General features: G+C 38.8%; 1 protein-coding gene across 1 annotated transcript in view; it reads right to left on the reverse strand.

Annotated features, from left to right (window-relative positions):
* JADE3 (jade family PHD finger 3) overlaps nucleotides 1-12,933 on the reverse strand; it is a 141,926-nt gene that overhangs the window by 27,225 nt on the left and 101,768 nt on the right. The window contains exons 6-7 of the mRNA XM_008060085.1: nucleotides 4,094-4,284; nucleotides 743-954 (exon numbers count right to left, since the gene is read on the reverse strand). Coding sequence (XP_008058276.1) covers nucleotides 743-954; nucleotides 4,094-4,284 — 403 coding nt within the window. The remainder of the gene's footprint in view (nucleotides 1-742; nucleotides 955-4,093; nucleotides 4,285-12,933) is intronic.

A 12,933-nucleotide genomic window follows, 5' to 3' on the forward strand; every position in this document is an offset into this window, starting at 1 on the left:
CCACGGGCTCAGGCAATCCACTCACCTCAGCCTCCCAAAGGCGCAGGATTACAGGCTGAGCCACCGAGCCCGGCTATCATTATTATTAATTATAAAAACTGTGTGGTAGAAAGAATGACAAAGAATTAGCATGGGTACAGTCACTCCACCTCTTCTGGTATTTGTAGAAAATCGAGGAGTTAGTCCTTTAAAGTCTTAAAATTCTGTGATGTCATTAGTTATGTACCTAATCCTGACTTGACTCCACATCTTTATAACAGAATAAAGATTAAAAAATGGAGTGGACCTAGCTCCCTGGAAGTGATAAGTTTGGGGACTGGAGGAGGCCTTGGGTACCAGGATAAGGAGTCTGGACTTCCATCTGTAGGAAGAATAAACTCAAGGTTACTGACCATGGGTATAACCTGATTATGCCACAGGGATTCCAAGGCAGAGGAGAGACCTCCAGGCAGGCAGCAAAGAGACCTCCTGGGAGAACTGAACAAGGCAATCCCAATGGTCTGGTCATGAAGTGACACAATAAAGACCCAAGTTTAGCCCCTTGGGGTAAAGTTAGTAGGTATTTTATAATCTTGGGATTATAAAAAGTATTGTTTCTAGACAAAATACTCAAAAATAGCAAGGCCAGATCTTTATTTTTACCCTTAAATGTAAGCTGCTACCCAGATATGGGTGCTGGAGATCATAAATGAGTTTCAGAAAGGCTGACCACAGGGAGGTGGTGGTCTCCACTCTCACTGACCTGATGCACACAGATGTTACACTTATCACAGAACACCATATCATTTCCTTCTTCACTGTCTGGAGACCGGCACACATCACAGATCACATCTTCATCATACTCTATGCCTAGCCCTTCCTCTGTCTCAATAGCATGGTTCATATTTTCATGGCAATGGCGTTCAAGGACTTCTATTGTCTTTTCCATAAGATTCTCATCAACTGGCCCACAACCTGTACAGAAATACAAACAATCAATCAATCCATCAGTCAGTTGTCATTCCCAAACTGCTTACTGTGAGCCCAGTGAAGGGGTGGGTGGAATTCTAAAGGATAAAACTATCTCTTCCCTGCTCTAAAACAACCAAGTTTCAAAAAAATATTTTACTAGAACTACTCTAACATTTACCTATAATCATATATTAGTGTTTGACACATGAAAGGAGAAATACATTTCAATATATTCCTTAGAAGATATATTACTGATCCTTTCAATTTTCTAAATCCTAGCCGTTCTCTTCCTAAGGCCCTCTCTACTTTCTCTTATTCCCACTGTAAGAAGATTTTCACCAAACTCTATAATTTTGAACACTTTAATTCATAGCATAATAAAATAATTAAATCACATTACTATTTGGACATACATAATAATTCTCTCTTAGAAAAGTAGCTTCAATGTGTACATTTAATGGTTATATAGGAAAATTTTCATATGAAAATTATTAAGCCATAAAATAAAATTCTAGGTCTTATATCTAGGTGATTATACATATAAAATTTTTTGCTTTTGTCAAAACTGACTTTTAAAAAATCCAGTATTTTTCTATGACAGACTAAAACATGATATAACCTATTAGCATTCACAAAGATCTAACTTCAATTCTGAAATTACCTTATTTGCCTCTTGATTCCCTTTTTCTTCTATACTTTTATTAACTCTTAGCCTTCTACACTTATTAATCCAATTAAAAGATTCATATGGCCAATGTTGGAGAATAGTCCTCAAAATGATCCAAAACAAATTTACCCAAGTGTTCCACTTCCACTTCATTTTTAATATAAGATATCCTAAGGAACTTTAAAATTCCACATTAACTACTATTTTAATGTTGTGGCTACTTATAAAACCAGAAAATACCCAAGGCTTATGTTTCATTTTTCCAGCCAAGACAAGTTACCCATTTTTTTTGAGTAAAGGAATAGAATATCTGCTTATAACAAAACTTCAATTCAAATTCCAACTTCACCCAATATTAGCCACGTAAACTTTGACAAGATATTTATCCTCTTTAGAGCTTAGTGTTCTTATCTATAAAATAAGAACAACAATAATAAGAAACTCATTGATTTGTTGTGAGGCTGAGATGAGGTAATGTTTGTACACTGCTTAGTATGGTGTCCAGTATGTAGTAAGTATTCAATTTTAAAATTCCTTAATCTGAGTCAAAAAAGCTCAACTTGATATTGATTTTAAAAAATTTATCTTAACATTTTAGAATCACTACAATACCATTCAGCTAAAGAAAAGCCTGAGATACAGCAATCCTCTTTTAAAACTCTTCCAAGCCTAAATACAATGTGCTGTTTTACATGGGATCCTGAAACAAATGGGAAAAATCACGAAATCCAAGTCAGTCTAGAGTTTTGTTAATAGTAACGTACCTATATTGGTTCCTTAGTTTGACAAATGTACCATGATAAAGTAAAATGTTAACATTAGAGGAACTGAAATTGTGTGAGGTATATATGGGAACTCTCTGTACTAACTATGCAACTCTTCTGTAATCAGACTATTCCAAAATAGTCTTTATTATTCTTATTATTGTGAACTCAGGAATAGTCCTCAAAATGATCCAAAACAAATTTACCCAAGTATTCCACTTCATTTTAATATATTTTTAATATAAGATGTCCTGAGGAACTTTTAAATTCCACAAGTACAATTATTAACTGTGCAACTCTTCTGTAATCAGACTATTCCAAAATAAAAATGTTTATTTAAAAAAAACTCATCCAAAGGGAATTAATTGCAAGATACTAAAGGGACCTCAATATAAGGTGGTTTCATGCTGAAGGCAGCATTGTAATGTCTTTGGATACATCATAAACACAACTACACATCGAGCCATTGATTCACTTAATTATGCCCTGATATTCAAATTTTCCTTCCCTGTCAGTCTTTTATTCCTTTATTTTTGTGACTACCATCCTAAATTGACTCTCTCTCCTTTTAGAAGGCAGAGCAAGAAAAGACATAAGACAAAAATCTTTAAAAAAATCAAGAATTAAGGATTGGTTTCAGGCAGAATAACTACCATCACCATGCCAAACTGGATTTAATATAATTTTAATGTTTTATTCACATGCATTCAGATACCAGCCTCAAAAGTATGAAGGAAAAAAAAAAACGGAGGGAAGAAAAAACCATTGATCCTTATACTAACAATGAAAAATGTGGTTCAAACAAAAATAAAATTGAATGTATCCTTCACCATATCTCATATGGAGACTTAAAGACTATCCACAGTTATGCAGGAAAACTTGGACCTGAACACTGCTTAGACTTAAAACAGGCAAACAAGAACTGTGTGTTTAAGTATAACTGTGTGTAAGCATAACTGTGTATAAGTGAATTTCCTTTCAGCCTAATATTTCCTAGCATTGTTAGTATAGCACTGTATGGCACACATTTATTCTAAAATTATTAAAATTATGTCTACTTCCACAAGTAAACATAATTTTGTTTGCTTTTTCTTGCTTAATTCTATTTCTTGAAAACTGTATGATAACTCTAGAACTCACTGGAAGTAGCTAAGATCTGCTTTGGGGATGTTTTGCCCTAGGCCTGTAATTCTTCTGGGGAGCAAAAGTACAAGTCCTGCATTAAGGGGTACTATCACAGCAAACTGTCAGTTGCAGTGGTGCTACCCAATGCTAAAGTTGGAGCTTCTCTCCAGCTCCCTGGCAAAGCAGCCTCTGCTTTGGTCCTGCTCACTGATTAGAGTGCTTTTCAAGGCTGAGTCATGAACAGGCCTCAGAATCTTTCTCAACCAGAAGTCCAATCAGCCATGACCACTCTCACGCTGGGAATTGGGAAGCAGCCTTGTGAAATCTACATGTCATCCTTGATCTATGCTATTCACTGTGAATGAGGAAAGACAGGATCAGATTTAAATATTATTGCTCTACTTCAATATACTTATGTATCTGAAGAAATAGCTCATTAAGATACAATAAGATTAAAGAAAAAAGTAAATAACAAGGCCAGAAAAGAAAGGAAGTAACAAGATGAAAGCAAGTTAAAGGGTCCTGACAACTTAAAAAAATTATGAGTCAAGTCAAGGCATAACCTACTTGTGAGAAAATAACTTACCCATTTCTGCAAGGACTCCATTGAGTTCCTGAAGCCAAAAGATGTCCATGTCATCTAGGTCATAGCGGCACACAGATGCCGCCAGCTCTACAATGTTGATGTAGCCAGGTTCTGCAGTCTCTGGGCTGGAGCAGTGAATGTACTTCCGGGGCCGGATAAACAGAACTTCCTTTACCCTCTCAGCTATAATCCTAGAAAAGCAAGAGAAGGACACTGATGACAACGAACAAATGACAGACTCGGAGGAGAAGCAAGATGGCGACAGAACAGGTCAGAGTGTGAGAGTCTCTGCAAAAGCATGTGTCTATAAAAGCTCTCTGTGAGCAGGTGTGTGCTGGTGGGTGAGTGAAAGTCCATCTGAGGGGAGACTCAGGTTCATGTACCTGGGGTTCTCCTCTAGAGGTGACTGCAACCCACCACTGCTGTGAGATTGGAGCCCCTGGTGTGCAGAATCGTCTGTCGTTCTCAGGGCTCTCTTGAGAGGAGGCAGCAGAGAACAGCTGTTCCTCACTACCTGGCACCTGGCCCACATCATCACCTGCGGCAGCAGACTGGACATGAGCAACAGGTTCATGAACGTTAGTGAAGGCAGGGCATGGAAATCTGGGAGCCCCGCTGCTGGTGAGGAGATGCCAACTGGCACCAACATATCTGTTTTGGGACTGGGCAGACTTGCATTAACCTCGCCCAGCTCTGTCTAGCCTCCAACCTGGGACCCAGAGGCTATCTCCTCATCAGATTCAGAGAGACAGACGTCCCTCCCCCACACTGGAAGAGGCACAGACACATCAGATCTGAGTGGGAGACTTTATAGCAGCGGCAGCAGACGAATCAAGTGAGTCTGGATCTGATCCATCCTCCTTCCACAGTAGTTGGTGGGGCATCTGACCCATGCTGAGAGCAACCCTACCAGCCTGTGCTGAGAGTGGAGAGGACAGGCTAGAGACTGGAGCTGCTCCTTAACATGGTGGTGGAAGCTTAAAGGAACCTAGAGATACAGAAAAGGCCACAGAGTGAGTTTTTGTTTTAGTTTTTTTTCCTTCTCTTTCTGTTTTTCATATCTGCTTTGATTCTGCTATTTTAATGTTGTTCTTTTTAGATTTTCAGTTTGTGTATGGGTATTTTTGGGGGTAAGTACATCAACAGGGCTTTTTTTGGGGTCTGTCTGTATGATTTTGTCTGTATGCTTTTAGTTTTTTGTTTTTATTTTCTTTGTTACTCTGTTTATTTGTTAGTTGGTACGCCTGTCTTTTCTCCCTCTTCTCTCTCTCTCCACCTTCATCTTACTTCATCTTACAAAAAGGAAGCTTTTTCCATTCTTTTCTTCTTTCTTATCTCACTTTGCTTTCAGGGGGCAAGTATACACCCCTCACTGCATGGACAGACTGTAAGGTGGGGAAGTGGGTTCCAGGGGGCCCACACACCTGTCAGTGGATACTGGGATCTGTAGATAGCTTCTGAATTCCAGCTCCCCCCTCAATTAAATCTCAAAATGGCAAAAAGCACAGCCCCCCACCCCCAGTCCAGCTTCAAAATTGAACAAAGCCAGGGGATCTGCATAAGGAAGAATAGGAGATTGAGCAAACAGAAATAAAAGCTATCCCCCAATCACTGAACAACAGAATTAAAGAAGAGGTTAAAAAAAGGAGGGGGGGCAGGGAGGAAAACCAACACAAATCTAGAAAAACCAAACGAAGAATATGGGTCTCATACAGACCCCTGGGAGGACAACAACTGAGATCACAGACTTTGGAACTCAAACAATGAAGAACCTCCATAATGACTGGTCTCAAAGCACAAATCCAGATAGAGTGAATAAATAGAAATAAGGAGAGACAAGAGGAAAGAATGAAGGAGTTGATAACTGAGATAATAGTAAAAAAAGAATACAGTGAATGAAATCAATAATAAACTGATAAGCATGGAAAGCAGAATTAATCAAGCAGAAGAAAGACTCTCAGAGCTTGAGGACCAAAATATGGAACTAACCCAAATTGTTAAAAACATAGAAAAGAAGCTTACAAAGACAGACAAAGCCTCCAAGAGATGAGCAAATATATCAAGAGGCTGAACCTAAGATTAATTGGAATCCCTGAGGCAGAGAGACAGAGACAACCCTGGAACAAACATTCCATGAAATTATCCAAAGAAAACTTCCCTCATCTTATCAGAGATGTGACCATTCACACACAAGACATTCAAAGAACCTCTGCAAGACAACAAATGAGAAGACCAACTTCTAGACACATAGTAATTTGCTTACACAAAGTAGGTATAAAAGAAAAAATCCTAAAGGCAGCAAGAGAGAAAGGTCAGACTACCTACTGGGGAAGACCAATTAGAATAGCAGCAGACCTATCTACAGAAACACTTCAGGTTAGGAGAGAAAGGAATCCAATCTTCAAAGTTCTCAAAGAAAAACAATTTCAACCAAGAATTACCTACCCAGGTACATTTAATCAGCGATGGAGAATTAAAATCCTTCCCAGACATTCAATCCCTAAGAGTTTACACCATCTCCAGACCAGCTCTACAAGAAACACTTAAGAAAGTATTAAACACAGAAGGGGGAGGAAAAAAAAAAAAAAAAGAATGACCACGCATTTCCTAAGAATGCAGGAAAAAGATTGAAAACACACATAAATAAACCCCCAAATCAAAAGAAAGACAACAAACAGCAGCAACACAACAAACTCTATAAGAACCTCATGAGAGCAATAAACTCTCACATCTCAGTAATTAGCCTGAATGAGAATAAACTAAATGCACCACTGAAAAGATGAAAAGACACAGAATGGCAAATTGGATAAAATATCATGATGTAACAACATGTTGTCTACAGGAGACTAATCTCACCAGAAAGGACACTCACAGATTCAAAGTAAGAGGATGGAAAACGAAATTTCAGGTGAACGGAACACAAAAGAAAGCAGGAGTTGCAATCTTAATATCAGACAAAATACCCTTTAAGCTATCAAAAATTTAAAAAGATACAGAAGGTCACTACATAATGATAAAAGGTTCAATTTATCAACAAGAAATATCCATCCCAAACATATATGTACCCAACATAGGAGCACAAACTTTCATAAAGCAGCTTCTAGGTAAACTAAAAAAAAGATATTGACTCTAATACTATCATAGCTGGGGACTTAAATACCTCACTAACAACCCTAGACAGATCATCAAGACAAAAAATCAACAAGGAGATCTGGAACCTCAATGTGATGCTTGACCAAATGGGCTTAACTGATACCTACAGAACACTCCACCCAACAACCATGGAATATACATTGTACTCATCAACACATGGAGTGTACTATAAGATTGACCACATCTTTAGCCACAGATCAAATATAAACACATTTCATAAGATTGAAATACTGCCATGCACCTTCTCAGACCACAGTGGAATAAAAATAAATATCAACACCAACAAAGTTCCCCCAAAACCCACAAAGACATGGATGCTAAACAGTATGATGCTCAACAACTCCTGGGTCAATATGGAAATCAAAACAGAAATTAAAAGATTCCTGGAAACAAATGAAAATGAAGAAACATCTTACCAAAATCTCTTGGATGCCATGAAAACAGTACTAAGAGGGGAATTCATATCTCTATGAACACACATGAAGAAAATGGAAAGATCACAAGTTAACAGCCTAACAAGTCACCTATGGAAGCTGGAAAAGCAAGACCACCAGAACCCTAACTTCAGCAGAAGAATCTAGATCACCAAAATAAAAGCCCAAATTTGGGACATAGAAGACAAAAATATATTACAATAAAAATCAATGAAACGAAAAGCTGGTTCTTTGAAAGGATAAACAAGATCAATGGACCCCTAGCTAGAATGACCAAGAGAAAGCCCAAATAAACACAATCATAAATGAAAAAGATCAAGTCACAACTGATCCTGAAGAAATACAAAAGATTATCAGAGATTACTATGTACACTTGTATGGAAACAAACTTGAAAACCTAAATGAAATGGAGGACTTTCTGACATCACACAACCTCCCCAGGTTGAAACAAGAAGAAATAAAGACCCTAAATAGACCAATAACAACCAAGGAAATTGACTATATCATAAGAAAGTTACCCACAAAAAAAGCCCTGGATCAGATGGGTTTCCAGCAGAATTCTACAAAACATACAAGGAGGAGCTGATACCAATCCTACAGAAAGTATTCCAGGCAGTTGAGAAAAATGGCACTCTCCCCAAATCATTTTATGAAGCTAACATCACATTGATACTCAAACCGGGTAAAGATCCAACAAAGAAAGAGAACTAGAGGCCAATACCCTTGATGAACATAGATGCTAAAATTCTCAACAAGATTCTAGTAAACCGGATCCAACAACACATCTCAAAAATCATCAACCATGACCAAGGAGGCATAATCCTGGGGATGCAGGGCTGGTTCAACATCCTAAATACCATAAACGTAATTAAATACATCAACAGATATAAAAACAAAAACCACATGATTATATGTGGAAAAAGTTTTCGATAAAATCCAGCACTTGATAAAAACCCTCAAACATCTAGGCATAGATGGAACATTCCTCAAAATAGTAAGAGCTATCTATGAGAAACCCATAGCCAACATACTGCTAAACAGATAGAAATTGGAACCATTTCCCCTGAATACCAGAACAAGACAAGAATGCCCACTCTCAAAACAGTATTGGAAGTCCTAGCTAGAGCAATCAGACAAAAGAAGGAAATTAGGGGTATCCAAATAGGAAAAGAGGAAGTTAAGTTATCCCTTTATGCAGATGACATGATCCTATACCTTGAAAACCCAAGAAAACCTGTCAAAAACGTCCTTGCACTGATAAAGAACTTTGGCAAAGTCTCACAGTATAAAATAAATGTGCAAAAGACAGTCACATTCATTCCTATACACTAACAATAAACAAACAGAAACCCAAATAAAAAGCACAATCCCATTCACAATAGACACACAAAAAATTGAAATACCTTGGCATCTTGCTAACCAGAGAAGTAAAAGACTTATATAAATGAAAACTACAAAACACTATTCAAAGAAATCAAAGATGACACAAACAAATGGCAAAATATTCCATGCTCATGGATATGAAGAATCAACATTGTTAAGATGTCCATCCCACCCAAGGCAATCTATAGATTCAACGCAATATCCATTAAATTACCAGCAGCATTCTTCTCAGACCTGGAAACGACAATACAGGAATTCATATGGAAACATAAACGACCACGAATAGCCAAAACAATCCTCAGGAAACAAAACAAAACAAAATAAAGTGGGCGATATCATGCTCCCAGACTTTAAACTTTATTATAAAGTTACAATAATTAAACAGCCTGGTATTGGCACAAGAACAGACATATAGATGAATGGAACAAGATAGAGATTCCGGAAGCAAAACCTCAATTTCTCAACCAACTCATCTTCGACAAAGCCTCCATCATCCACCACTGGGGACAGGAGAACCTATTCAGCAAATGGTGCTTGGAAAACTTGCTGACCACATGCAGAAGATTAAAACAAGACCCCTATCTATCACCATACACAAAAATCAACTCTAAATGGATCAAAGACCTAAATGTAAAACTTCAAACTATAAGAACCTCAGAAAATGCAGGAGACAACCTTATGGAAATTGGAACTGGCAACTGATTCCTGATCAAAACCCCAAGTGCCCATGCCATAAGAGATAAGGTAGACATGTGGGATCTCATGGAACTGAAAAGCTTCTGTCAAGAGAGCAGGAAGACAGCCCACAGATTGGGAAAAAAAAATTTGCCAATGGTATATCTGACAAAAGCCTAATATCTAGGATCTACAAGGAACTCAAATGTGCCAAAACAGCCCCATTACAAAGTGAGCAAAAAATATCAATAGACATTTCTCAAAAGACATATGAGCAGCCAACGATACATGAAAAAGTGCTCAGCCTCACTAGTCATCAAAGAAATGCAAATTAAAACCATACTGAGATACCACCTAAATCCAGTCAGGACGGTCATCATCAATAAGTTAAAAAACAACAGATGCTGGAGAGGATGCAGGGGAAAGGGAACACTTCTACATTGTTGGTGGGAGTGTAAACTAGTACAACCTCTGTGGAAAACAGTTTGGCACTTTCTAAAAGATCTAAAAATCAACCTTCCATACAATCCTGCAATCCCCCTACTGAGAATATACGTGGAGGAACTCAAATCACTCTGTGAAAAAGATACCTGCACACGCATGTTTATTGCAGCATTATTTACAATAGCATAAATACGGAACCAACTGTGCTGCTCATCGAAAGAGGACTGGATAAAAACAACGTGGTACTAGCTGGGCTCGGTGGCTCAGCCTGTAATCCCACTCTTTGGGAGGCTGAGGTGAGAGAACTGCCTGAGCCCAGGGGTTTGAGACCCGTCTGGGCAACTTGGCGATACCTCATCTCTACAATAAAAAAAAAACAACAAAAAAAAAGCCACAAACAAACAAAAAAACTAGCTGGGCGTGGTAGCACGCGCCTGTAGTTCCAGCTACTTGGAAGGCTGAGTGGAAGGATTGCCGGAGCCCAGCAGGTCGAGGCTGCGGTGGCAGGGAGTGTGCCACTGCACTCCAGTCTGGGTGTCAGAGTGAGACTTCAACCCCCCCCCAAAAAATGTGGTACATATACATGATAGAATATTACACAGCCATAAAGAAGGACAAAATTATGAACTTTGCAGCAACTTGGATAGACTTAGAGTCTTTAATACTGAGTGATCTATCACAGAAACAAAGAACTGAGTACCACATGCTCTCACTCATAAGCGAACCTTGAACAATTACCATAATACTATAACAAAGGGATTAGCCAGGTGCCATGGCTCAAGCCTGTAATCCCAGCACAATGGGAGGCCGAGGTGAGAGGATTGCCTGAGCTCAGGAGGTTGGAGACTAGCCTGGGCAACTTGATGAGATCTCGTCTCTATAGTCAATCAAAAAATTAGCCAGGCGTGGTGGCATGTGCCTGTAGTTCCAGCTACTTGGAAGGCTTATGGGGACGGATTGCCTGAGCCCAGCAGGTCAAGGCTGCGGTGGCTGTGAGCGTGTCACTGCACTCCAGCCTGAAATGTATCTCACATCTTTAAAATTAAAAAACCCCAAAAAACAAAAAAACCAAATGATAGATTCTAGGCACTGACTGGATGGGCCCAACAGCACCCAGGCCATACAGTAGAGCTGGATGCGCTCTCTTTCTACCCTGGGTAAATGCTCTGCTTTGTCTTCAGGAAGGTAAGGCAGATCCCTTTCTTTTTCTTTTTTTTTTCAGGTATCTTATTGACATGGCAGATCCCTTTCTACAAAGCAAATGGTTCTACAAATACAATCTTGTCATCTGCTATGATTGTACTGCTAACAATATTCTTCATTCACTCTTGTGAATCCTGGGTCTCTACTACTATTCAATCTTATAAAATGCTGCATTAGTGTGTTCTTGGTGCAATGGCCACCAAGTTTATTTAGAAGGGGAAACCTGGGAGGAGGTGATATCTGCACAAAGGCACAGCCAGATACCATATCATAGATATATGTCAGCCAAATTAATGATTTTTCTGCCAAAGAGACAATACTGGATGGTGGTAAAGGGTATATATAGGCTTTAGACTTACACAGGCCTGTTTTTTCTGCCACTCACATGGTGATCCCAGGCAATTACTTTGTATAAGGTTCCATTTTCTTAGCTAAAATGCTTGATTAAAATATCAAACTTGCCGAGTTTGGTGGCTCAGCCTGTTACCCCGTGCCTTGGAAGGCTGAGATGAGTGGATTGCCTGAGTCCGTGGGTTCGAGACCCGCCTGGGCAACTTGGTGAGACCTCATCTCTACAATAAATCAAAAAATTAGCCGGGTGTGGTAGCGCGCACCTGTAGTTCCAGCTACTTGGAAGGCTGAGGCGGAAGGATCGCCGGAGCCCAGCAGGTCGAGGCTGCGGTGGCCGGGAGCGGCCACTGCACTCCAGTCTGGGCGACAGAGTGAGACTCCAACTCAAAAAAAAAAAAAAAAAATCAAACTTGTAAAGCTATTATGACAATTATATGAAAAAATAGTGTTTGGCACAGTGTATAGTAAAAATAGATGCTTGATAATGTCATTGTTATTGTTGTTATAATCCTTATTATTTTGCTATTTATGCAAATGAGTTAAAGCCAAGAGGCCATGAAGTTACACACACTCAAGGCATTTCCCAATCATAAACAACAGTAACCATAAATCTGAGCCAGGGTAACGTGATAGAATGAAACATTCCTACTCTTGCATCAACTTCTCCAGCAGGCCCAACCAAACCAATATGACTCCCATCCCTCCTGACACAAAGAACCCAAGGCAAGGAAAACAAGTAAGGAAATAAATACGTTTTTCATGCCAACAATTTCTTCCACAATTGATAGCTTAAATATCACATGTAGCATCAGAAAATTTAACCCAGAGAAAATCTGGATTATTATTCCCCAGCAATCTTAAATAACAGGTAAACCACCTTAAAAAAGGGGGAGAAAAAATAGACACATACATGTCATCATAAAATAATGAAAGTCATTTCTCTGGAAGGCTTTTGGAGGTAGTTTCTTGGAGTGATGACATAGGTAGAAGGATTCATAAACATAAACCTATTCCTATGAATACATAATAAATACATATAGGCATAGTCCACCCTATAAACATAGAGAGTAAATATTTCCTCCTAAGCAGTCTTTCAAAAGTCTGTCTACTCACATTTTAATTTTTGTACCATATGGAGGTTTTTTTTGTTTTTTTTTTTTTTTGAGTTGGAGTCTCACTCTGTCGCCCAGACTGGAG

This window comes from Carlito syrichta, unplaced genomic scaffold, assembly GCF_000164805.1.
Source record: "Carlito syrichta isolate Samal-C Ts95f unplaced genomic scaffold, Tarsius_syrichta-2.0.1 Scaffold304513, whole genome shotgun sequence".
Taxonomy (NCBI): domain Eukaryota; kingdom Metazoa; phylum Chordata; class Mammalia; order Primates; family Tarsiidae; genus Carlito; species Carlito syrichta.